The following is a 24,541-nucleotide window of genomic DNA, read 5'->3' on the forward strand; positions in this document are numbered from 1 at the left end:
TCCTCCTCCTCCTCCTCCTCCTCCTCCTCCTCCTCCTCCTCCACTCCTGGAGTCAGAGCCACTGCACCTCCTCCTCCTCCTCCTCCTCCTCCACTCCTGGAGTCAGAGCCACTGCACCTCCTCCTCCTCCTCCTCCTCCTCCTCCTCCTCCTCCTCCTCCTCCTCCTCCTCCTCCACTCCTGGAGTCAGAGCCACTGCACCTGCTACAGCCTCCTCCTCCTTCTCCTCCTCCTCCTCCTCCTCCTCCTCCTCCTCCTCCTCCTCCTCCTCCTCCTCCTCCTCCTCCACTCCTGGAGTCAGAGCCACTGCACCTGCTACAGCCTCCTCCTCCTCCTCCTCCTCCTCCTCCTCCTCCTCCTCCTCCTCCTCCTCCACTCCTGGAGTCAGAGCCACTGCACCTGCTACAGCCTCCTCCTCCTCCTCCTCCTCCTCCTCCTCCTCCTCCTCCTCCTCCTCCACTCCTGGAGTCAGAGCCACTACACCTCCTCCTCCTCCTCCTCCTCCTCCTCCTCCTCCTCCTCCTCCTCCTCCTCCTCCTCCTCCTCCTCCTCCTCCTCCTCCTCCTCCTCCTCCTCCTCTCCCTCCTCCTCCACTCCTGGAGTCAGAGCCACTGCACCTGCAGCTGGTCCCACAGAAGAAACCCTGAAGCGGACAGCAGGTGTAGCCAAGCTTCAGGCATATCACTTCACTGCCAAAAAGCAGAAAAAGTGAAAAGCACTAAAGTAAGTATTACACTTATTGTTATTTAATGCTGGTTTGGTCTTTTTCAGTGATCGCTCACTTCAAAACAAAAACTGTTTGTTTGGTGTTATACTAGACAGCTGCCATCTCAAGGTGGGTCTTACTATTAACTATTAACCTGACAAAGGTGTCAGTATGCATACAGTAGCATTGCATAGTCTTAACTGTACATTTGTTTCGTTTACCTGCACTTCACAGAAACGGGCTGATTGCAGACACCAAAGACTAAGAGGAAAGACTGCAGAAGACTTGTCGATTAAGTACAAGACACATACATTGCACAACTATATATTTTATGTTATGCGTGCATAAAACCCAGAATTGGGAGTTCTCTGTATGTAAGCTGCACTTTTTTTTTGTTGTAAATCGCATTATGTATTATTAAAGCACTTTCCCTTGTTTAGTTTAGATAGTTGTTCAAGCCATAAGCTTGTTCAGTTGTCAAAATGTAAATAAAAACGTGCACTGAAAAGTTACAGTATGTAGATTTGTACAATACAAGACACATACATTTCACATCTATATTTTATGTTATGTGTGCATAAAACCCAGAATTGGGAGTTCTCTGTATGTAAGCTGCACTTTTTTTGTTGTAAAATCACATTATGTATTATTAAAGCACTTTCCCTTGTTTAGTTTAGATAGTTGTTCAAGTCATAAGCTTGTTCAGTTGTCAAAATGTAAATAAAAACGTGCACTGAAAAGTTACAGTATGTAGATTTGTACAATACAAGACACATACATTTCACATCTATATTTTATGTTATGCGTGCATAAAACCCAGAATTGGGAGTTCTCTGTATGTAAGCTGCACTTTTTTTGTTGTAAAATCGCATTATGTATTATTAAAGCACTGTTTCCCTTGTTTAGTTTAGATAGTTCACGTCATAAGCTTGTTCAGTTGTCAAAATGTAAATAAAAACGTGCACTGAAAAGTTACAGTATGTAGATTTGTTTATTGTTTATTCAAGTCATAAGCTTGTTCAGTTGTCAAAATGTAAATTAAAACGTGCACTGAAAAGTTACAGTAATATACAGTACTGTTACCCAGAGATCCTAACAGTAAATATATATATATGATGAGGAGGAGACTGTACATTAGGAGGGGGTGGGTGGGTGGCTTAAAACGCTGACGCTATTAAAAAAAAAAAAAACAGTGGATGTTAAAATAAGAATATGACTTGGCCTGAAAGAAAATTCAGTCAGGAGATTTTTTTTTGCTTTAATCCCTGGACAAATAAGCACACACTCAAAACATTTAAAGGGATGATTTTGCATGATTGCCTTCATTATCAGGAAGATCATGTATGGAGATACATTGGCCGCTTTTGAATCGCATGATACGTTTTGGTTTAAAAGCTGGGGGGAGGGGGGGGGGCACTTTGGGATCCTCTTTATTGTGCGAGACAACTACCGCCCCAAAGTCAGCTGCAGCTGACACACACGTGCACACACACATACACACCTGTGGTTTTCCTTAAAACCCAGCATCATCCGTCTGTCACATTGCAATCCACACCCTTGTCATTATGTAATACTGGGGGGACATGAGGGATGACTGTGCAATACATTGAGTTAGTGGTTTGCTCTTTTTAACTGTATTTCAAAGGGATTTGTTTAGTTTTTTTCCTGATGTAGCTGGCCAACAAAGCTTGAGGGTCGACTTCCCCTGGTCTGTGTGAGATTACGACGATGATGAACAATACTGAGCCTGAAGATATCGCATTTTTACACACATGCAGCTTGACCATTAAGAATGTGTTTTCTTTGTTTATGTTTTGTCTTTCTTGAGTATCTGTACATATTTATATTGTGCCTTTTAACCGTCATATGTATACATAATCTCTAAGGGAAATACTTAAGATGTGTTTAATGCATTATCATATTATTGTTACATGTTGTTCATCTGAAGTGTTATTTTACTTTTTCTTATTTTTTTTAACTACTTTGTCTGTTGCAGAGACTTGGTGTAACGCTTCAGTAACTTAAATGACAGGCATATTCATCATCTGTCCTGTCTATACTGTAATACTTTTTCTAACATTTACCAGTGAAATCTCTCATCTCTCAACAATCATAGCTGTATCCAGTAATCGAATCTCCTTTGGGAAATTAAATGGCATCCTTTTGTTGCTGTGAAATGCTTCTATCGCATGGCACCCCTTTGTTGCTGTGAAACGCTTCTATCGCTTAGAGACAATCAAATCAGGAACACATGGTACGCTGACTGCTGTTTAGATCTACTTATACTGAAATGTACATAGCAAGCAATCCTACTCTAGGTAACATTATACTTTTAGTTAATCATTTCACGCTGTGCTACCTAAATAGAGCGAAATGGGATTCTGAACCGACTCCCATTTCCTTTGCATAGTCGATGTCAGACCATATACAATTTTATCTAGATTTTTCTCTCTGTACATACTTGTCTGTTTAGTGTTGGATTTTGTTATATTGTTTTTTGTCTGCATGCCCATGTTTGTTTTGAAGTACGCCATGGCTATCAAAAAATATGATCTTGCAATATTTTAGTGTATGCTTTCATTTAAACTTTTTTTAATGCCAAAAACTGAGTTATTTTTCAAAATGCTGTTTGCTTTTTTTTTTTTTTTTTTCATGTTTCATCTCATTGTCAAGGACCTTTGAAGGCACATAGCATCATGGTAGATATGTATCTGGCTTGAGTGTGATCCTGTCCACATTATCTGAACATTCAGTGATCATGTAATTAAATTAGTATTATTTCTCCACACTCGCTGTCTGGGACCTGAGCAATGGTTCTGTAAAAGGTTTTCCTGTGCTGAGAACACTCATGACAATGTAAATAAATAAAACGTTTGAAAATGACAGTTACTGACTCTACAGTATGCATTTAGATGTTCATACATTACTGTAAACGGAACAGAACCAGTTCATGAACGGAAGGGTTTGTAAAAATATAAGTAAAATAAGATGGACTGACTGGTCAACTGGTGGTGGGAAACCACACTGAAACCAGACTAAATAATAAACTGCTCCCCTGACTCAATTTCTTGACGATGGAAATTGACTGCATCAATCTGACCAGTTTTGTCAGAAAATTCTTTGCGATACATTCCTTAGCATTAGTCTCCTGTAAAATTCTGTCAGCGGGTGTATAGTGAAGGGGGGGGGGGGGGCGGGGGAGTGGCACTCCCCCACTTTGTATTTTCAAATAATAAACCAAATGTAGGAACTGTGCGGTTCACCTCCTACTTCTGTCAACATCGGAAATGGCTCCTCTCCCTCTGCCTCTCCTGCAGGGTCCCACAAGGCTCCATCCTTGGCCCTATTCTATTTTCTCTGTATATGCTGCCCCTTGGTTTAGTCATTCAAAAACACTATCTCCTTCCATTGTTATGCGGGACGACACTCGGGTCTATCTCCCCATGAAACCCAATGACAAGTCCAGTCTTGACAGCCTCCGATCCTGTCTATGACATCAAATGCTGGATGGCACAACATTTCCTACAACTCAATTATTCTAAATGTGAAATCCTCTTTTTCGGCCCCCCAAACCAAACCAGTGTTCTCGCCAGCAGCCTGGGTAACCTGTCTGCCCTAGTTCAGTGTTTTTTCCAGCTTCGGTCCACAGCTAGGATCAAGGCCATACTCTCCCCCTCAGACCTTGAGTCATTCACGCCTTCATATCTTCACGACTAGATTACTGTAACTCCCTGTACCTGGGGCTTAATAAGTCGACCATAGCCCGCCTACAGTTACCCCACAGTACTTGGAAGAGAGCTCATATTACCCCTGTTCTTGCCTCCCTTCATTACACTACAGGATATAATTCAAAGTTCTCCTATTCGTCTACAAAGCTCTTAATGGTAAGGCCCCCTTTTATCAGACCTCCTCACCCCCTATACCAACATCAGGGCCCTCAGATCTGCTGATAAGGGTCTCCTAACCACCCGTAGGTCCAACTTCAAGTCTAGGGGGGGGGGGGGGGGGGGCGTGCTTTTGCTATCGCAGCCCCTGACCTCTGGAACAGCATCCCCACGTCCATCAAATCTACCCCCTCCATCGAGTCTTTTAATCTAAGCTCAAAACTCACCTATATTCCCTAGCCTTCCCTGACTCACTCTGACTCTGGCCTGGTTTGTTTTGGTGTGTTGTTGTTCTGTTTCTTTGTTGTCTGTTGGTTGTTTATTTTCTGTTTATTTATACTTTAGGAGTACTTTCAATTTGTTTTGCTACGTGACCCACTGTAAAGCATGTCGGTTGACAAGTGTTATGTTTAAATGTGCTATACAAATACATTTTATTGATTGATTGTGTGCTCCCTCACTTCCAAAAATAGCACTACAACTCCTGTATTGAAATAAGAATTTTATTTGAGAATGAAGGTAAACATTTTATTTTGGCGTCGAGGAGTGATTAATTACAAACAGGACTATATAAAGCCATGTCCTACTTGGCACTCCAGTTGACTGCCTGAATTAGCTTGGCATGCTTCACATCGTTCTTGTCAAAAAGCTGCACAAAGCGCCAAACATTTCAAGCATCTCTATCCACACAAGCCTGTATGACTCACAGTCACCTTCATCTTCCCCTTTGTGTCTCGAGGCTGTCAAGTGATGCGGGTCAGGGGTAAAAGGTCTCCGACAAATTCTTCATTCTTGTATTCTCTATAGTCCAGTGGTTCCCAAAGTCGGGGTCGCGACCCAAAGGTGGGCCGCGAGCAGCCACGGGTGGGCCGCGAGATGATTTAATTTTTTTTTTTTTTTTTTTTTGTCAGGCCACTGAACTTAGAAGCAGGCCAGGACAGTGTTTCTAGTTGTATTCTAAAATTCTATTCTATTGTATTCTAAAATGTGACTATATGGTTTTATATTAACTTAATAAATAAACAAAAACGAAAAATCTACTTATTTCAACAAACATTTCAAACTAAATAACAGATTATGCACATAAAACGCTGAAAACAACCGAAGCAACAATAGTATTTTAATGAGGCTATTATTATTATCATTATTATTTTGCAACAAGTTAGCCCTCTCATAAATAGCACATATAAATGAATAACTAACTTGAACTAACTTAATAGGATTGAAGTGATATTTGGCTTAAAAAATCGGTCGTCTGGCAAAAAAAAAAAAAAAAAAAAAACAGACGATGTGCATTGGGCCGCGGCTCTCTGACGCCTTATTTTCTGGGCCCCGGCCTGAAAAGTTTGGGAACCCCTGCTCTATACAATCTCAGTATCCGTTTCATACATTGACATGATCTCAGTATCCTGTTCGACTGGCAAGTGATGCGGGTCAGGAGGAGGAGGAGGAGGAGGAGGAGGAGGAGGGGGAGGAGGAGGAGGAGGAGGGGGAGGAGGAGGAGGAGGAGGGGGAGTATCCATTGACATCATCTCAGTATCCATTGACACGATCTCAGTATCCATTGACATGATCTCAGTATACATTGACATGATCTCAGTATACATCTCAATATATATTGACATATGCTCAGTATCCAATGACCCGAGATCAGTATCCATCCACCGCTTGATACTAGTATATATTGACATGGTCTTAGTATACTCTGACATGATCTCAGTATACATTGACATGATCTCAGTATACTCTGACATGATCATGAGGAGGAGTCCAAACTCTTAACCGCTTCACACTTTGGATCTTTCATCATCATCCTGTTATACATTACTTTACATGCAACACCGATACCATAGACTGCAATGATTACAGAACTAACTATAAAGGTGTAGTGGGGCTGCGGCAGTTCACAGTAGATCTGCCAACACCACAGACCACACAGCAGCACCAGATCCAGCATCATCCAGGCGTGGTACAGCATAAACCAGAGCCTCGTCTGCCCCGCGGGTAACCATCTGAAATACCAGATAAGGCCTAGGGTGGCCCTGTAGAGCCACTTTCCAACCACGCCATCCATGAAGTCTGTCTGCGACTGCCAGGCGACGAAGACCAGGATCATCCAGGAACACAGGAAGTGGGCAAAGATGACACAGGGCAGGACGGAGGCGAAAAGACTGAGGGCGACAATGCGGGGGGTCATCAGCAGCAGGTTCCAGAGGAAGTAGACCAACGACGCACAGACCGCCTGCTTTTTCTTCTTCTCCTCCTCCTCAGTATATAGATGATAGTGCCCAGTAGTCAAACCACCGGCGATGGCCAATACTGAACCGGCTGCCTTTAACACTGAGGAGAAGAGAGATTGATTGATTGATTGAAAACTTTATTAACAGATTGCAGAATGGGTACAGTACAGTACAGCTCAATACATACAATTGTTAAGGGGATGCAGACCAGAGAAAGACTTTCGTCTTGTTTACATCAGGGTCCCCCATTTTCAAATCCGGTACAAGAATCCACCATTAAATTGGCTTCTTGCGTTACAAATTGTGTGAGGCAAAGTGAGCCCACGTTGAACCTAGGAGATGCTCCTACAGTATGTATAGTACATCGGTGGTTACTTTCTAGCTCCAAAATGGCATAAACTTGATTGGCTTTTCAGTGATCTCGATTTCCTTCCCTAAACCAAGACTAATAGTCACTATAGTATAGTCTATAGTCACTTTTCCGCACCTACTCCCGAACTCTGCATGCACAGATTGCCCACGGAGTCTCTCTGGATTGTCCAGAGATCTAGGTTTATCAATCTGTGCATGCAGAGTATGGGAATAGGTGTGGAAAAGTGACTATAGCTCAGCCGAGAAAGTGCAGATCAACTTGGGATTGGTCTCTCCATGTTCAGGACACTCAGGCGTATAAACGTCTATTGCAGGGGCGTAACTATGGCGGGGGACACCGGGGACATGTCCCCGGCATGTTTTCAGAATGGAGTTAGTGACGTGTCCCCTGCACGATAATAAACAGTGACGAGACGTGATAGGAAAACGGCTGCTTGGCCATCTCTGAGCCATTGTCATGCAAAGTCAAGTAGCCAGGTGAGCACCCGGCGCTAAGGACCCCAGCTGTCTGTCATATCAACAACAGCCCAGTATTCAGGTGTGCTCAAATAGGCTACATACTGTAACACCCCTCCCCAGTTTGGTGTGAAACTGTGATAAATAGCGCAATCTCTCTCTCTCTCTCTCTCTCTCTCTCTCTCTCTCTCTCTCTCTCTCTCTCTCTCTCTCTCTCTCTCTCTCTCTCTCTCTCTCTTACACACAACGTAGTATGCCCGTTCCGAGACTCACGCAGCATTATGACTTGTCATAAGTGAATTATATAGAAACAACTCATTATTGACTTGCACAACTGATTTAAAAAATATATATATCTACGAAAAGGGGGGACACCCTCCTTCACCCCCCCTACCCCCACCCCCGCGACCATACAACTATACGTAGCACCCCTCCGCCACTGACCACGCCCCCAAATGTGTCCCCCCCACCACTGACAACAGAGTTACGCCCTTGCATGGCATTACATGACCGTTTCATGACATCACAGTATGATTACTGTATATCTCAAAACATGATCCCACTGAAAGACGATAAATGATCGTGTTAGATAATTTGTGTACTCTGTTGTGATTATGAATAATATGATTATTTTATAGTCCAAACTACAGTTCTTATTTTCTCTTTGTGTGTGTGTGTATCAGAAAGAGATAGTTGTGTGTGTTTGCGCACACTTTAAAGACCATGACCATCCTGCATGTTTAAGTTGAAAGGTTTTCATTCCACCATGTGATAAATGTGATAAGACAAAATTATTACCAGTATGAAAGTAGAACATAACTCTTCTAAAAAAAAAAACCTAACGCTTTTATCCAAACTTAGCGACTTGTAAACTGTGTACAACCAAGTCAGCAGGAGGGGCGCACCTCTGGTGCCTAAGGTTAAGTGGTATTGTTCGTCAAACAGTGTCGAACTTGAGTGCTACAATAGTAGTATAGACATTATTAGCATAGTAGGTAGTAGTATGGTAGCAAAGTACATAATGGTAAAAGACGGAAGGTTTTATTTTTATATACTCTTCAATATTGTTGAAGTTATTTGCTAATTTAACACTTTAACCGCAGAAAACGCCGGAACTCGTCATTCCCCGCCATGCTCATTCCGCCGAGGACGCCTTAACTCGTCTTTGATGTCAATATTTCAAAAATCTGTCATTGAAATCATATTTCCTTTCCGGGGCCCTGAGACACAAGTGTGATCTCCTCTCAACTCTCTAGCGGTTCAAGAGCGCCATCTGGTGGCCGATCGGCAGATCGCCAACCGGATATTAACCTTTGAACCAGTAGTACTCATGCAAATGTGGCCCGGCCACTCTCTATAGCTCCCGCGACTCCATCTTGAAACACTGGATAATAGATCGCTCGCCCTAACTCAATAAACAACGTTATTTGGACGTATATACTATTATACAACCTGGAAATGGATCGGGCATTTCTACATCCCATAATCGAAAACGGTCTACTCCACGCTGATCGTCCAACGGCGCGAGGAACATACGGTAAGATTCAGCGTTATATTCTAACGTGTTCAATATAAACTGCTATGATGAACATATGACCCACTCTGGATGAATCATCTAACGTTGCCCACAGAATTATAAACAATCCCCCGCCCATCCGGTCATCATCAGATCATACATAGATCATTCTAGAAGTACGTCCAGTTGAAATTTTTCATCTCGCGCCGATCGATAACAAACTGTATTTCATCATCAATATAATGCATTTAGGGCTATAAATCACGTTCTGCAGAAAACGATAAAAACATACTTATACTTTAGACCATATTTTAGTATGAATATGTGAATGAAAAAGTTTAACGTTGCTACACCATGAACAATACATATAGGACATTGAATGGGAATTTAGACCAAAATAGATTATTTAAAATTAGTTTTATACCTCAGTTGGGGTATCTATAAACTGTGAAAACATTATAGAAACATTATAACCTTATCTGTGAACATTTTTAAATGTTTATTTTTGCCTTAAGCACCTTGTCAGGTGTCAAACTAGGGTTTTTTCATGTTTCTGAATTGATGGGAAAACGGCCACACCCACCTTTCGCGCTCATCGCCAACCCTTAAAAAAAATATATATATATATGGCTGGGTGCATGTAAATTAAAAAGTAGCTTTATTCGTTTATTCACGTACTTGCCATGGTAACTACTCATTGTTTACTGCTGGTAACTGTTGTAGTTGGTTGGCATTTGCAGCAAGTAAGTGGTAGGTGTCAGACATGCTCAAGCTATTTGAAACCCTCTCCTGTGTGGATCATGGACAGACACAATAGACTCCACACATATCAAATAACAATATTCACCAGTCAGCAGCTACAAAATGTTGTCTGAAGTATTATCTAAAAAAATATTATAACTAGGAAATGTCATGTCACTACATTGATAATATGCATATATAATATATAGGGTGTGTTGTTATGGTTTGTAACCGACCCCAATCGCACAACACAAGACAGGTATGATGGTTTGCCAAGAAACAGATATTTATTTAGAACAGGGAAAAAGGGCACTGTCCCTTTAAGGGAGAAAACACAAAACACTGGAATAACACAAGAGGGGAAGGTAAAGTGCCTTTAAGAGGCGGGCAGGAAAAGGGAACACTATGGGAAGGTAAGGGAACGCCTAAGGGAAGGTTAAGGGAACGCCTAGGGAACAGAGGAACTAGAGACTAGGAGAACTAGGGAAAGAGGACTAGGGACTAGGTGGAACTAGAAGGGGAGAACTTGGGACAGAGGGGACTGAGGCCCGCGGAGGCGGGCTGGGGAACAGGGAGGAACTGGGGACAGAGAACCGCGGAGGCGGGCTGGGGACAGGGAGGAACTGGGGACTGGTGGGAAAACATCTGGGCCGCTCTGCAGAACAGAGGAGAGGGTTAATATTCAAAGGGAACAAACAGAGCAGATGCAGAACAGTCCAAATAACAAAGTAACAAAGTAAATACTATCTTCGTGTGAACAAACACACAGTGGGAGATGAAATGTCCAAAATAATATCCACGAGAGAACAAAACAGAGTGGGAGATGAAATGTCCAACTAATAACTAAGTGAGAACTAAAGGAGGCAATACGCTGGGTGAGTGACATCACAATCAAAAACTCACCCAGGCGTATGCGTAATGGTACAGGAACAGCAGCGGGACGAGGGCAAGGGGCATTACGCTGAGTGAGTGACATCACAATCAAAACTCACCCAGGCGTATGCGTAAAGGTACAGGGACAGCAGCGGGAACGGGGGCAAGGGCACTACGCTGAGTGAGTGACATCACAATCAAAACTCACCCAGGCGTATGCGTAAAGGTACAGGGACAGCAGCGGGAACGGGGGCAAGGGCACTACGCTGAGTGAGTGACATCACAATCAAAACTCACCCAGGCGTATGCGTAAAGGTACAGGGACAGCAGCGGGAACGGGGGCAAGGGCACTACGCTGAGTGAGTGACATCACAATCAAAACTCACCCAGGCGTATGCGTAATGGTACAGGGACAGCAGCGGGGCGAGGGCATCGCCACCGGGTGGCTGGCTGTCCGAGCCGAGGGACAGAGTGCTGGAACAGTGGCGGTGGCGAGGGTGTCGTCCACCGGGTAGCCGACTGTCGGAGCCGAGGAACAGAGTGCTGGAACAGTGGCGGTGGCGAGGGTGTCGTCCACCGGGTAGCCGCTGTCGGAGCCGAGGAACAGAGTGCTGGAACAGTGGCGGTGGCGAGGGTGTCGTCCACCGGGTAGCCGCTGTCGGAGCCGAGGAACAGAGTGGCGCGCCACACCTTGGTGTGCGCGTCGGAACAGAGAGCTGGAACAGTGGCGGTGGCGAGGGTGTCGTCCACCGGGTAGCCGCTGTCGGAGCCGAGGAACAGAGTGGCGCGCCACACCTTGGTGTGCGCGTCGGAACAGAGAGCTGGAACAGTGGCGGTGGCGAGGGTGTCGTCCACCGGGTAGCCGCTGTCGGAGCCGAGGAACAGAGTGCGCGCCACACCTTGGTGTGCGCGTCGGAACAGTGGCGGTGGCGAGGGTGTCGTCCACCGGGTAGCCGCTGTCGGAGCCGAGGAACAGAGTGCGCGCCACACCTTGGTGTGCGCGTCGGAACCGAGAGACGCATCGGGGTGCGTCTGCGAGGAGGAGTGTGCCAAGCACGAGGATCCTTGGAAGATGCGCGTTGCGCGCTGGAGACTGGAGAGCGTGCCAAGCCCTTGAAGATGCGCGTTGCGCGCTGGAGACTGGAGAGCGTGCCAAGCCCTTGAAGATGCGCGTTGCGCGCTGGAGACTGGAGAGCGTGCCAAGCCCTTGAAGATGCGCGTTGCGCGCTGGTGACTGGAGAGCGTGCCAAGCCCTTGCAGATGCGCGTTGCGCGCTGGTGACTGGAGAGCGTGCCAAGCCCGAGGGTCCGGAAGATGCGCGTTGGTCTAGATGTGCGTCAGGACGAACAGCTGCGCTGGGGTCTGCAGTGGAACGCTGGGGTGCCTCCCGTGGAAGTTACAGGGAGCGCAGAACAGTCTCCTCCACAGGCTACGGCGACAGCAGACGAAGGCTTGAGCGCATCTGGCGCGCTGGTCTGGATGTGCGTCAGGACGAACAGCTGCGCTGGGGTCTGCAGTGGAACGCTGGGGTGCCTCCCGTGGAAGTTACAGGGAGCGCAGAACAGTCTCCTCCACAGGCCACGGCGACAGCAGACGAAGGCTTGAGCGCATCTGGCGCGCTGGTCTGGAGTGGAACACTGGAATACCTCCCGTAGAGGATTAGAGAGCGCAGTACAATGTCTCCCTCCAGGCAAACGGCGACAGGTGGCCAAAGCTTGCACCTCGTCTCACGCCGGAGATAAAACAGCATAGGCAGACAGAGGATCTCCCGAAAGAGTCTAGATGTTTAGAGAATATGACTCGGCAAGTATACAACACGACCCCACGCCGAAACGAGGGGAAGCGCCCTGGTATTTAAAGCCCACAGGGGAACTAATTAGCCTGCCACCACAGGTGCGAGAGGTAATTGATAATCGAACAGGTGTGGCCACTGAGAGTAAAGAACGAGAGGGTGGGGGCTAGAGAGAGTGAGTAGGGAATTCCTAACAGTAGGCTTAAAGAAGACAGAGAAAGTTGGTGAGCAGCGGGCAAAACCTCACAGTATCCCCCCCTCCAACGGGAGCCACCCGGCGACCCAAAACAAATACAGACAGAGTGGCAGGGGGCAAAACAAGAGGTACTGGCCAAGCCAGCAGGGGAAGCCACCACAAGAGTGGGGCTAGCAAAAGAAACAGGGTCGCCGAGGGGTAACTAGGGTAGCAGAGGGGCAACTGGGGGAACTGGTCTAGAGGAACTGGGTCTAGAGAACTAGTCTAGCGAACTGGGCAAGAGAACTGGTCTAGAGAACTGGTTAGAGAACTGGTCTAGAGAACTGGTCTAGAGAACTGGTCTAGAGGAACTGGTCTAGAGGAACTGGGTCTAGAGAACTGGTCTAGAGCAACTGGTCTAGAGGAACTGAGGGGCAAGCAGGGTAGCTAAGGGGTAACCATGGAAGCACCGGGAAAGGGCTAGCAGAGGGAAGGTTAGCTGCCAGGGCACTGATAGCTACAGGGCCTATGCTAGCTGTACTGCTACATCAACATAGAGGCTGCGCAAGCTGCCGGAGCCAGGCTAGCAGAGGGAAAGGGTAGCTGCCAGGGCACTGATAGCTACAGGGCCTATGCTAGCTGTACTGCTACATCAACATAGAGGCTGCGCTAGCTGCCGGAGCTAGGCTGGCAGACAGGGCTGGACCAGCATGAGAGCACAAGCTAGCTGGAAGGACAGTCCTAGCTGTGTGAGATAAACTGACCTTGCTAGCTGAAAGGGCAGTCCTAGCAGTGGGAAAAACTACACAAAAAAGTGGAGGCCATGCAGAGGGACCGGGTTAGCTGCTTGGGCCTGGCTAGCCACAGGGCCTATGCCAGCTGCAAGGCTGCATTAACATAGAGGCTGTGCTAACAGCCGGGGCCAAGCTAGCAGACCGGGGCCCTGCTGAGGGACTGGGTTAGCCGCCAGGGCATGGCTAGCTACAGGGCCTATGCCAGCAGCAAGGGCTGCATAAACATAGAGGCTGTGCTAGCAGCCGGGGCTAAGCTAGCAGACAGGGGCTCTGCTGAGGGACTGGGTTAGCTGCCAGGGCATGGCTAGCTACAGGGGGGTCAAACAGGGCAAAACGGGAAGCAAACAGGGGAGCTAACCGGGGAGACTAACAAGCTAAACAGGGGAGTAACAGGCTAACAAGGGAGCTAAACAGGACTAACAAGGAAGCTAAACTGGGCTAACAGGGAAGCTAACAGGGCTAACAGGGGAGCTAGAGGGGAGACTAACAAGCTAACAGGGGAGCTAACAGGGCTAACAGGGGAGCTAACAGGCTAACAGGGGAACTAAACTGGGAACTAGAGGGAACAAGAGAAAAAAAAAAGGCAAACTCAACATACACCGTCTGTGCTGGCTGGGGTCGTCGATTTGGTGGGGTCGTACTGTTATGGTTTGTAACCGACCCCAATCGCACAACACAAGACAGGTATGATGGTTTGCCAAGAAACAGATATTTATTTAGAACAGGGAAAAAGGGCACTGTCCCTTTAAGGGAGAAAACACAAAACACTGGAATAACACAAGAGGGGAAGGTAAAGTGCCTTTAAGAGGCGGGCAGGAAAAGGGAACACTATGGGAAGGTAAGGGAACGCCTAAGGGAAGGTTAAGGGAACGCCTAGGGAACAGAGGAACTAGAGACTAGGAGAACTAGGGAAAGAGGACTAGGGACTAGGTGGAACTAGAAGGGGAGAACTTGGGACAGAGGGGACTGAGGCCCGCGGAGGCGGGCTGGGGAACAGGGAGGAACTGGGGACAGAGAACCGCGGAGGCGGGCTGGGGACAGGGAGGAACTGGGGACTGGTGGGAAAACATCTGGGCCGCTCTGCAGAACAGAGGAGAGGGTTAATATTCAAAGGGAACAAACAGAGCAGATGCAGAACAGTCCAAATAACAAAGTAACAAAGTAAATACTATCTTCGTGTGAACAAACACACAGTGGGAGATGAAATGTCCAAAATAATATCCACGAGAGAACAAAACAGAGTGGGAGATGAAATGTCCAACTAATAACTAAGTGAGAACTAAAGGAGGCAATACGCTGGGTGAGTGACATCACAATCAAAAACTCACCCAGGCGTATGCGTAATGGTACAGGAACAGCAGCGGGACGAGGGCAAGGGGCATTACGCTGAGTGAGTGACATCACAATCAAAACTCACCCAGGCGTATGCGTAAAGGTACAGGGACAGCAGCGGGAACGGGGGCAAGGGCACTACGCTGAGTGAGTGACATCACAATCAAAACTCACCCAGGCGTATGCGTAAAGGTACAGGGACAGCAGCGGGAACGGGGGCAAGGGCACTACGCTGAGTGAGTGACATCACAATCAAAACTCACCCAGGCGTATGCGTAAAGGTACAGGGACAGCAGCGGGAACGGGGGCAAGGGCACTACGCTGAGTGAGTGACATCACAATCAAAACTCACCCAGGCGTATGCGTAATGGTACAGGGACAGCAGCGGGGCGAGGGCATCGCCACCGGGTGGCTGGCTGTCCGAGCCGAGGGACAGAGTGCTGGAACAGTGGCGGTGGCGAGGGTGTCGTCCACCGGGTAGCCGACTGTCGGAGCCGAGGAACAGAGTGCTGGAACAGTGGCGGTGGCGAGGGTGTCGTCCACCGGGTAGCCGCTGTCGGAGCCGAGGAACAGAGTGCTGGAACAGTGGCGGTGGCGAGGGTGTCGTCCACCGGGTAGCCGCTGTCGGAGCCGAGGAACAGAGTGGCGCGCCACACCTTGGTGTGCGCGTCGGAACAGAGAGCTGGAACAGTGGCGGTGGCGAGGGTGTCGTCCACCGGGTAGCCGACTGTCGGAGCCGAGGAACAGAGTGCTGGAACAGTGGCGGTGGCGAGGGTGTCGTCCACCGGGTAGCCGCTGTCGGAGCCGAGGAACAGAGTGCTGGAACAGTGGCGGTGGCGAGGGTGTCGTCCACCGGGTAGCCGCTGTCGGAGCCGAGGAACAGAGTGGCGCGCCACACCTTGGTGTGCGCGTCGGAACAGAGAGCTGGAACAGTGGCGGTGGCGAGGGTGTCGTCCACCGGGTAGCCGCTGTCGGAGCCGAGGAACAGAGTGGCGCGCCACACCTTGGTGTGCGCGTCGGAACAGAGAGCTGGAACAGTGGCGGTGGCGAGGGTGTCGTCCACCGGGTAGCCGCTGTCGGAGCCGAGGAACAGAGTGCGCGCCACACCTTGGTGTGCGCGTCGGAACAGTGGCGGTGGCGAGGGTGTCGTCCACCGGGTAGCCGCTGTCGGAGCCGAGGAACAGAGTGCGCGCCACACCTTGGTGTGCGCGTCGGAACCGAGAGACGCGTCGGGGTGCGTCTGCGAGGAGGAGTGTGCCAAGCACGAGGATCCTTGGAAGATGCGCGTTGCGCGCTGGAGACTGGAGAGCGTGCCAAGCCCTTGAAGATGCGCGTTGCGCGCTGGAGACTGGAGAGCGTGCCAAGCCCTTGAAGATGCGCGTTGCGCGCTGGAGACTGGAGAGCGTGCCAAGCCCTTGAAGATGCGCGTTGCGCGCTGGTGACTGGAGAGCGTGCCAAGCCCTTGCAGATGCGCGTTGCGCGCTGGTGACTGGAGAGCGTGCCAAGCCCGAGGGTCCGGAAGATGCGCGTTGGTCTAGATGTGCGTCAGGACGAACAGCTGCGCTGGGGTCTGCAGTGGAACGCTGGGGTGCCTCCCGTGGAAGTTACAGGGAGCGCAGAACAGTCTCCTCCACAGGCTACGGCGACAGCAGACGAAGGCTTGAGCGCATCTGGCGCGCTGGTCTGGATGTGCGTCAGGACGAACAGCTGCGCTGGGGTCTGCAGTGGAACGCTGGGGTGCCTCCCGTGGAAGTTACAGGGAGCGCAGAACAGTCTCCTCCACAGGCCACGGCGACAGCAGACGAAGGCTTGAGCGCATCTGGCGCGCTGGTCTGGAGTGGAACACTGGAATACCTCCCGTAGAGGATTAGAGAGCGCAGTACAATGTCTCCCTCCAGGCAAACGGCGACAGGTGGCCAAAGCTTGCACCTCGTCTCACGCCGGAGATAAAACAGCATAGGCAGACAGAGGATCTCCCGAAAGAGTCTAGATGTTTAGAGAATATGACTCGGCAAGTATACAACACGACCCCACGCCGAAACGAGGGGAAGCGCCCTGGTATTTAAAGCCCACAGGGGAACTAATTAGCCTGCCACCACAGGTGCGAGAGGTAATTGATAATCGAACAGGTGTGGCCACTGAGAGTAAAGAACGAGAGGGTGGGGGCTAGAGAGAGTGAGTAGGGAATTCCTAACAGTAGGCTTAAAGAAGACAGAGAAAGTTGGTGAGCAGCGGGCAAAACCTCACATGTGTACTATCATCAAATGATCTTACTTGTTAGCTAGCTGGCGACAAGTGCTGGGTGCAGACCTTCAGCCACTTCTCTGATATCAACAAGCGCATGGAGGAAGGTGTCAGGAAACATGGTCCACTGCACAAAGACCTTGCCAAAACACGGATGAGCTGAAGCCATTGAACTTGTCCTCAAATGATTCAAGGAGAACAACCCCTTCGACCACAACCGAGACAAGCAGTTGCTTGTGTCTTTCTCAACAGGATTCACAAGCACTGCAGATGACGCAGTCAATGCTGAAGGAGCGGCTGAAGTAGGGATGGAGAAGCAGATAAAGCTGGATGGACAGTCAGTAACATCGACCATGGAGGGGAGGTTCAAGGTACAGGCTCTGTCACCACTCAGATTCACAAGGTCAATGAGAAGATTCACCCAAACTCACTCAAGTTGTTCAAAATGATAATTTTCTCCCAATGGGATATGACAATCGAGACAAGCTTAGACGTCAGACTACTGCTTGACCTTACTCCTAGAACCCACCTCACCCCTGCCCACTTTGACAACCTAGGATGGCTTAGAGTAGACGACAGAGTACAGCAACTTGCAATGGGCCTGGTCTACAAGATACACTACACGACCAAGGTACCCATGTACAAAATACTTCCCAAAGGTCAGTGAATACCACGATCACAACACCAGAGGGAGCTCCACAAATCATGTTAAACCCAGATTCGGCTCAAACAAGGGACTAAACACGTTTCGCAATTATGCCACATCAATGTGGAACGCCCTACCCACAGCTGTAAAGGAATGTGAATCACTACCCACTTTCAAAACCACTCTCAAAGAACACCTACAGGGGACTGCAATTCGAAACTGGCCCCTGTAAATGTTCTAACCCAACCCCCTCCAATGTACAGTAAATGACCAAGAATGGTTTTGTCAATATTCCAATGTACAGTTTTGCTTGTACAGTGTCCCCCACCCACCCCTCCTACCCAACCCCCCACCCCACCCACCCAACCACCTCCAATGTACAGTTCTCCCCCCACCCCACCTACCCAACCTCCTCCAATGTACAGTTTCTACGTCAAATGTATACTCTCTTTTCTGGACTCTGGATAAAGACGGACATAATAAGTAGAGCTAAAAAAGAGCAAAAAAAATCTAAAATAGAGCAAAAAAGTGGTGAAGAGAAAGAAAGAGTCTATTCAGGTTGCTATTACAGTCCACAAATCAGATCCTCCAGTCCACGGCTGTTACCTCGTCCTGGCCCTGCCTGGTTGTGGAGCCTGATTGCCACCGGCACAAAGGACTGCCCGAAGCGCTTTGTGGTATGTCGGGGGGGGGGGGATAAATCTGTGGCTAAACATGCTCTGCATGGTCAGCTCATCATGGAGGGGGTGGCAGGGATTCTCAAGGATAGCGTAGGCTACAGCTTCCTCCTCGTCCTCCCCTCTGCCACCACCTCCAGACTGTCCAGGTCAGCTCCCACCACAGAGCTCGCTTTCTTAACCAATTAATTTATTTTGTCTGTATTGGTGTTGCCCCCTCAGCATACAGTACCACAGCAAGAGGGTACTAGCCACCACAGACTGGTAGAACATCTGCAGCAGTTTGCTGCAGACATTGAGGGGGGCAGACTATGGCCATCCAAGGTAGGAGATTGAGGGGCTGAGGGGGCCAGCAAGTGGGGGGAGATGGGGGGGGCAGGCTGTGGCCATCTGAGGTAGGGGGTGGGGATCATGACCGGGGGGACCTGGCTGCCCTACTCATGGGGATTGTTTGATCAAACCTATTGAAGAACTGGTTTAGCTCGTTTGCCCGTTCCAGGGTCCCCTCAACAGCCGCATTTTGCTGCTTATAGCCGGTTATCCTCCTAAACCCCCAACACCTCCTTTGAGCTTAGCAGTCGCACTCTGAAGACTCTACCTCCAACACATGGTGCAGCTGCACAGCATTCTCTCTGTGCCCATCTCCAAACCCGGGACTGGATGCTGCTGCAGAGCATGTATTTCGACCCCAGTGACTATGGATGGATGGTAGGGGTTCATGGTTATGAGCCAGTTCCAACACTACACCCCATGGCTAGTGGCTGGAGATTGCAGAAACCGGCAGTGCAGCTGCAAGAAGAATGGTGTCAAGTGTATCTCAGCATGCGGAAATTGTAAAGGCATTACTGTACATGCAATAATTGTATTCCTGATGGTGTAGAGTCTGGAGAAGACGCAGACCTTGATTCATGAAGCATTTGACATTGTGGATCAGTAATGTTTTCTAACTTAATATTCGAGATATTGAAATAAACAAATGAAACTACTGTAAAAGTGGGCGTGGACGTTTTTCCACCAAGGAGTGATTTCAGTACAAAATAAATGTTTGAAATCAATTCAGAATCATGAAAGGTGGATTTTTTTTGTCAAATCAGTTGTGCGCAATAGTCACTTTTGGTGAGTTGTTTCTATACAATTCACTTATATGACATTTAGGTATGACACAGGACTACACAAGCATTTTTTGTATAGAAATGTGTCAACAGACTAAAGCAGGGAACCACAATATTTTGCATACAATTTATGCAGAATGTAATATCATAACTGTCTATTATTTTTGTGTGTGTTCAACAGAATGTAGTATCAAAAATACGTTCACAAAAAGTATGGGTTACTGAATGCTGAACTGCACTGTTATAATCACTAAGCCATTGTAAGACCTTACCTGTGTCCCTGTATCACTTGTCTCTGCTGCCCTTTGATTAAAAAACGTCTGTATGTCCATTTTCCTTTTTTTTGTGGCATATTTGAGTTAGTAGTAAAAGTCACCTAGTAAAAGTGAGATAATTGACAATATCAAAACATGCTAGGGCTGTACCGAATAGTTCGAAGCTTCGTTCATAATGTTGACATTCGAATTCTAAATCAACATAAAAAAAATATTATTATTTTTTTATTTGCCAAGGTATGGCGAGTGCCATACCTTGCCATACCAAAATGACGCCCCTGCCACCCATGACCAATACATGCTTATTTATGTTGGTGGAGAGGTATTGAGGGGAGGAGAGAGATTCTGGGGGGAAAGCTCGAACTTGGTATTCTCGAGCAAGCACTGCTCCCATAATTCTAGCTGCAAAAGCAGGCAATTTGGCCTTTTTGGTTCAAATACCAGATTGCTTCCTCTTCTAAATGTAGACACTGCAGACGCAATAATATCTGATTGATTGAAAACTTTATTAACAGATTACAGAATGGGTACAATACAGTACGGCTCAATACACACAATTGTTAAGGGGATGCAGACCAGAGAAAGACTTTTGTCTTGTTTACATCAGGGTCCCCCATTTTCAATTCATCATGACATTTATGACATACAGATATACAGTACTGTTACATCCAGACATTTATGACATACAAGATATACAAATATACAGTACTGTTTAAGAGACAGATATCCTAAAAGAAAAGATATACATTCGAGGGGGAAGAAACTGTACAATGGAGGGTTTTTTGGGGGTTTGGACATTTACCGGGGCCAGTTTCGAATTGCAGCCTCTCGTATAGGTGCTCTTTGCTGAGAGCGGTTTTGAAAGAGGGTAGGGATTCACATTATTTTACGGCTGTTGGTAGGGCATTCCAAATTGTTGTGGCATAATTGCGAAACGTGTTTAGTCCCTTGTTTGAGCCGAATCTGGGTTGAACATGATTTGTGGAACTCCCTCTGGTGTTGTGGTTGTGGAATTCACTGACCTTTGGGAAGTATTTCGACATGTACAGTACATGGGTATCATTCATTCATTCATCTTAGTGGTGTAGTGTATCTTGTAGACTTGATTGATTGATTGAAAAGTTTATTAACAGATTGCAGAATGGGTACAGTACAGCTCAATACATACAATTGTTAAGGGGATGCAGACCAGAGAAAGACTTTCGTCTTGTTTACATCAGGGTCCCCCATTTTCAATTCATCATAACATATATGACATACATATGTGGCAGCGGCACGGTGGTGTAGTGGTTAACACTGTCGCCTCACAGCAAGAAGGTCCAGGGTTCGATTCCCGCTTGGGGACCAGGTTTCCATGATGCCAGGTACCCAGGTGGGGTATCTCCCAGGCCTTTCTGTGTGGAGTTTGCATGTTCTCCCCGTGCTCGCAAGGGTTTCCCCCCGATAAGATAAACCCAATGGAAAAACATGCACAACAACAGATCGCTAACGCTGTGGTGTCCTTGACGAAGACAGACAGGAGCACTTGGATTGGTCCCCTGGCGCGGCTCACGTTGACGCCTGTCTGCTCCCGGCTGCCCTTGGGGGGAAGGACGACGGGATGGGTTAATCGCAGAGACGAATCGCATCCTACAGACAATGCATGCGTGTGTGTTCCGGTGTGTGTGTGTTGTGGATAATAGCCAATGCCAATTAAAGACCTCTGAGCAGGTCCTGCATTATTATTATTATATTATATATACATGACATACCGATAGACAGTACTGCTAGATCTATACATTTATGACATATCAGATTTGCAAATACAAATTGTTTGTACTGTTTGTGATACAAAAGTGTCCAGAAAAAGAGTGTATATACATTTGACGTAGAAACTGTACATTGGAGGAGGTTGGGTGTGGTGGGGTTGGGTGGGTGGGTGGGGGCTGTACATTGGAGGTGGGTAGGGGGGGGACACTGTACACTGTATATTGGAATACTGACAAAGCCATACTTGGTCATTTACTGTGCAACTGGGTTAGGACATTTGTAGGGGCCAGTTTCGAATTGCAGTCTCCCGTAGGTGTTTTTTGAGAGTGTTTTTGAAAGTGGGTAGTGATTCACATTCCTTTACAGCTGTGGGTAGGGCGTTCCACATTGATGTGGCATAATTGCGAAACGTGTTTAGTCCCTTGTTTGAGCAGAATCTGGGTTTAACATGATTTGTGGAGCTCCCTCTGGTGTTGTGATCGTGGTATTCACTGACCTTTGGGAAGTATTTTGACATGTACATGGGTACCTTGGTCGCGTAGTGTATCTTGTAGACCAGGCCCATTGCAAGTTGCTGTACATTGCAAGCCATCCTAGGTTGTCAAAATGGGCAGGGGTGAGGTGGGTTTTAGGAGTACCTGTATATGCCATAAATGTCATGTCATGTATGTTGTGTATGTCATAAATGTCAATATGAATTGAAAATGGAGGACCCTGATCTAAACAAGACGAAAGTCTTTCTCTGGTCTGCATCCCCTTAACAATTGTGTGTATTGAGCCGTACTGTATTGTACCCATTCTGCAATCTGTTAAAGTTTTCAATCAATCAATCAAAACGATTTGAATAAACCGTAGACCGAAAGTAGGTATAACGTTAAGACACACCTACTTTATCTCGCGTGCCCAAGGAGCGCAGGCGCGCATAATTTACGTGACCTACTCGCGCCTCGCGCCTCAATGTGTGTGCGTGCATGTGCAAGCTAGCGTGTTGTCTCTTTCGGGTAAAACACCTGCGATCGATAATACTTGATATTCCTCAGTTACATTTTCAGAGATACAAACAAAAATGGAGGTGACAGAAGAGGCTATTCTGTCCTCGTTGAGAGAAGGAGGGGGGAAAGTGAAGAACTCCGACCTGCTCAGTCAGTTCAAAGGCTCTTTAAACTGCGCGGATCCGGCGCTGAAGAGACAGAACCCGCACCGTTTCAAGACGTTCGTCAACACCGTCGCCGTGGTGAAAGAGATCGACGACGTCAAGTATGTTGTTCTGAGGAAAAAGTATAATAATTTATTGACAGATAATCAAAACGGAGAACGTGTCGTGGGGAAAACGGGAAACGATGAGCCCCCGCCGCGACAAGGTGAGCAGCCCTCACCTGCACGGAGCGAGAACACAGGTGAGACGAGCCCCGTTTTTGATCATGTTCAAGAGCAAACGACTTCAGATGTCACTGAAGAAAACTCTCTCTCTCCCAATGAAATACGTGCTGCTGTAGAACAGGCCATGTCTAGGACCAAATTTGTGGATGTTAAACTTAGAAGATCCCTGAACTTCAACATAGTCCAGAGCTCAGGCACAACAAATGGGGGAAGTTGCTCAGGAGAAGCTACGTGGGTGAATAACTCAAACTCCCCTGCCGTCCACAATAAACCATAATGCCTTGCCTCTGAGGACGCCACCACAGAGTAGTGTAACCAGGGTCGAGGTCCACAATTGGAGGGGGGCTTCCCACCCTCCAGAACATTTACAACAAGCGGTGCAAGGGGAAGGCTAAGAGAATTATTAAGGACTCGAGCCACCCGAACAACTGCCTCTTTGAACTGCTGCGGTCAGGCAAGCGATACCGGAGTCTTAAGGCGAGCACAGAAAGACTCAGAAGAAGCTTCTATCCCCAGGCCATCAGGCTGCTAAACGAACAATAATCGCTAAACAAACAATAATCACTATGCAACAACCATCAAATGCACACAGCACACACACCCACACGCACACACTCACTCAAACAAACAACACACTGCAGCACCCACTCTCCACACTTTAGATCACACAAACACACTTACACTTTATATTTATTGATAAAGGATTTGCACTACAACTCGTACACCTACTGTGAATTGTACCTAAATTGCACCTCGTCCCATTTCTGCCTTGCACTATATAGTATTGTATATTAGTACACTGCACAGTATTGTATATTGTATGGTAACTACGTCTATTCTGCATCGAACATTGTACATATGTCTAAACTGAACACTGTGACCTCATTTTTTTTACTTCTAATTTTACTATGTTATTTTATTTCATACTTATCTTGTCTTGCACAGTCTCTGGAGCGCAACAGTAAGAAGCATTTTGTATAAAAGTATTCTGTACTTCTGTATGACAACTATTAAAGAAACTTGAAACTTGAAACTTGAAACACAAACTGAAAGGGGATTTCGAGGGCCGTGCCGGAGGATTCGGGACAACTGTGGGAAGAAGGCCTATCACTATTTACAGCTGCTGGGAGAGCCCAGGCCGGAGCAGCCCCAGGAGGAGCCCCCACAGGACAGGGAAGAGCCGGATCTCTTCCCAGACCTCTCCAAGGGCCTGCATACAATAAGTCGTCTCTTCCAGCCCCACGTGACGGGCCACAAGAAGAAGCACAAGCAGAGGCCCGGGTTGTCTTCACTGAGCGACGACCCCAGAGAGGACAGGGAGGAGGGCGGGGGGGGCAGCTCCAAGCAAAGGGTTTTCTCCGATGTTTTCATGTGACCTCTCGGGACGCCCCTCCCGGCAGGCATCTCATTTCCATGACAGAGTGGCCTTTGAATAACAAGTAATTGTTGTTTTTGCTGTATGTAAATGTTGACCGGGTTTTTGGAGAAAGGAGGGGATTCCTTTTTGATGTGGTCCAGAACTAAGTGGTTGTGTTGGATCTGTTTTATTTGACCAATTCTATCATGTTTTATGGGGAT

At 47.6% G+C, this 24,541-nt stretch overlaps 1 protein-coding gene across 1 annotated transcript; it reads left to right on the forward strand.

Annotated features, from left to right (window-relative positions):
• Positions 1-22,649: 22,649 nt before the first annotated feature.
• Positions 22,650-24,338, forward strand: LOC311226667 (uncharacterized protein; the record flags this gene model as incomplete). The annotated part of the gene is made up of 3 exons (XM_084312082.1): positions 22,650-22,980; positions 23,237-23,289; positions 24,084-24,338. 3 exons carry the CDS (start codon positions 22,650-22,652, stop codon positions 24,336-24,338), a joined length of 639 nt encoding a protein of 212 aa, XP_084168208.1.
• Positions 24,339-24,541: the final 203 nt, after the last annotated feature.

This window comes from Notolepis coatsorum, assembly GCF_963971535.1.
Source record: "Notolepis coatsorum genome assembly, chromosome: 4".
NCBI lineage: Eukaryota > Metazoa > Chordata > Actinopteri > Aulopiformes > Paralepididae > Notolepis > Notolepis coatsorum.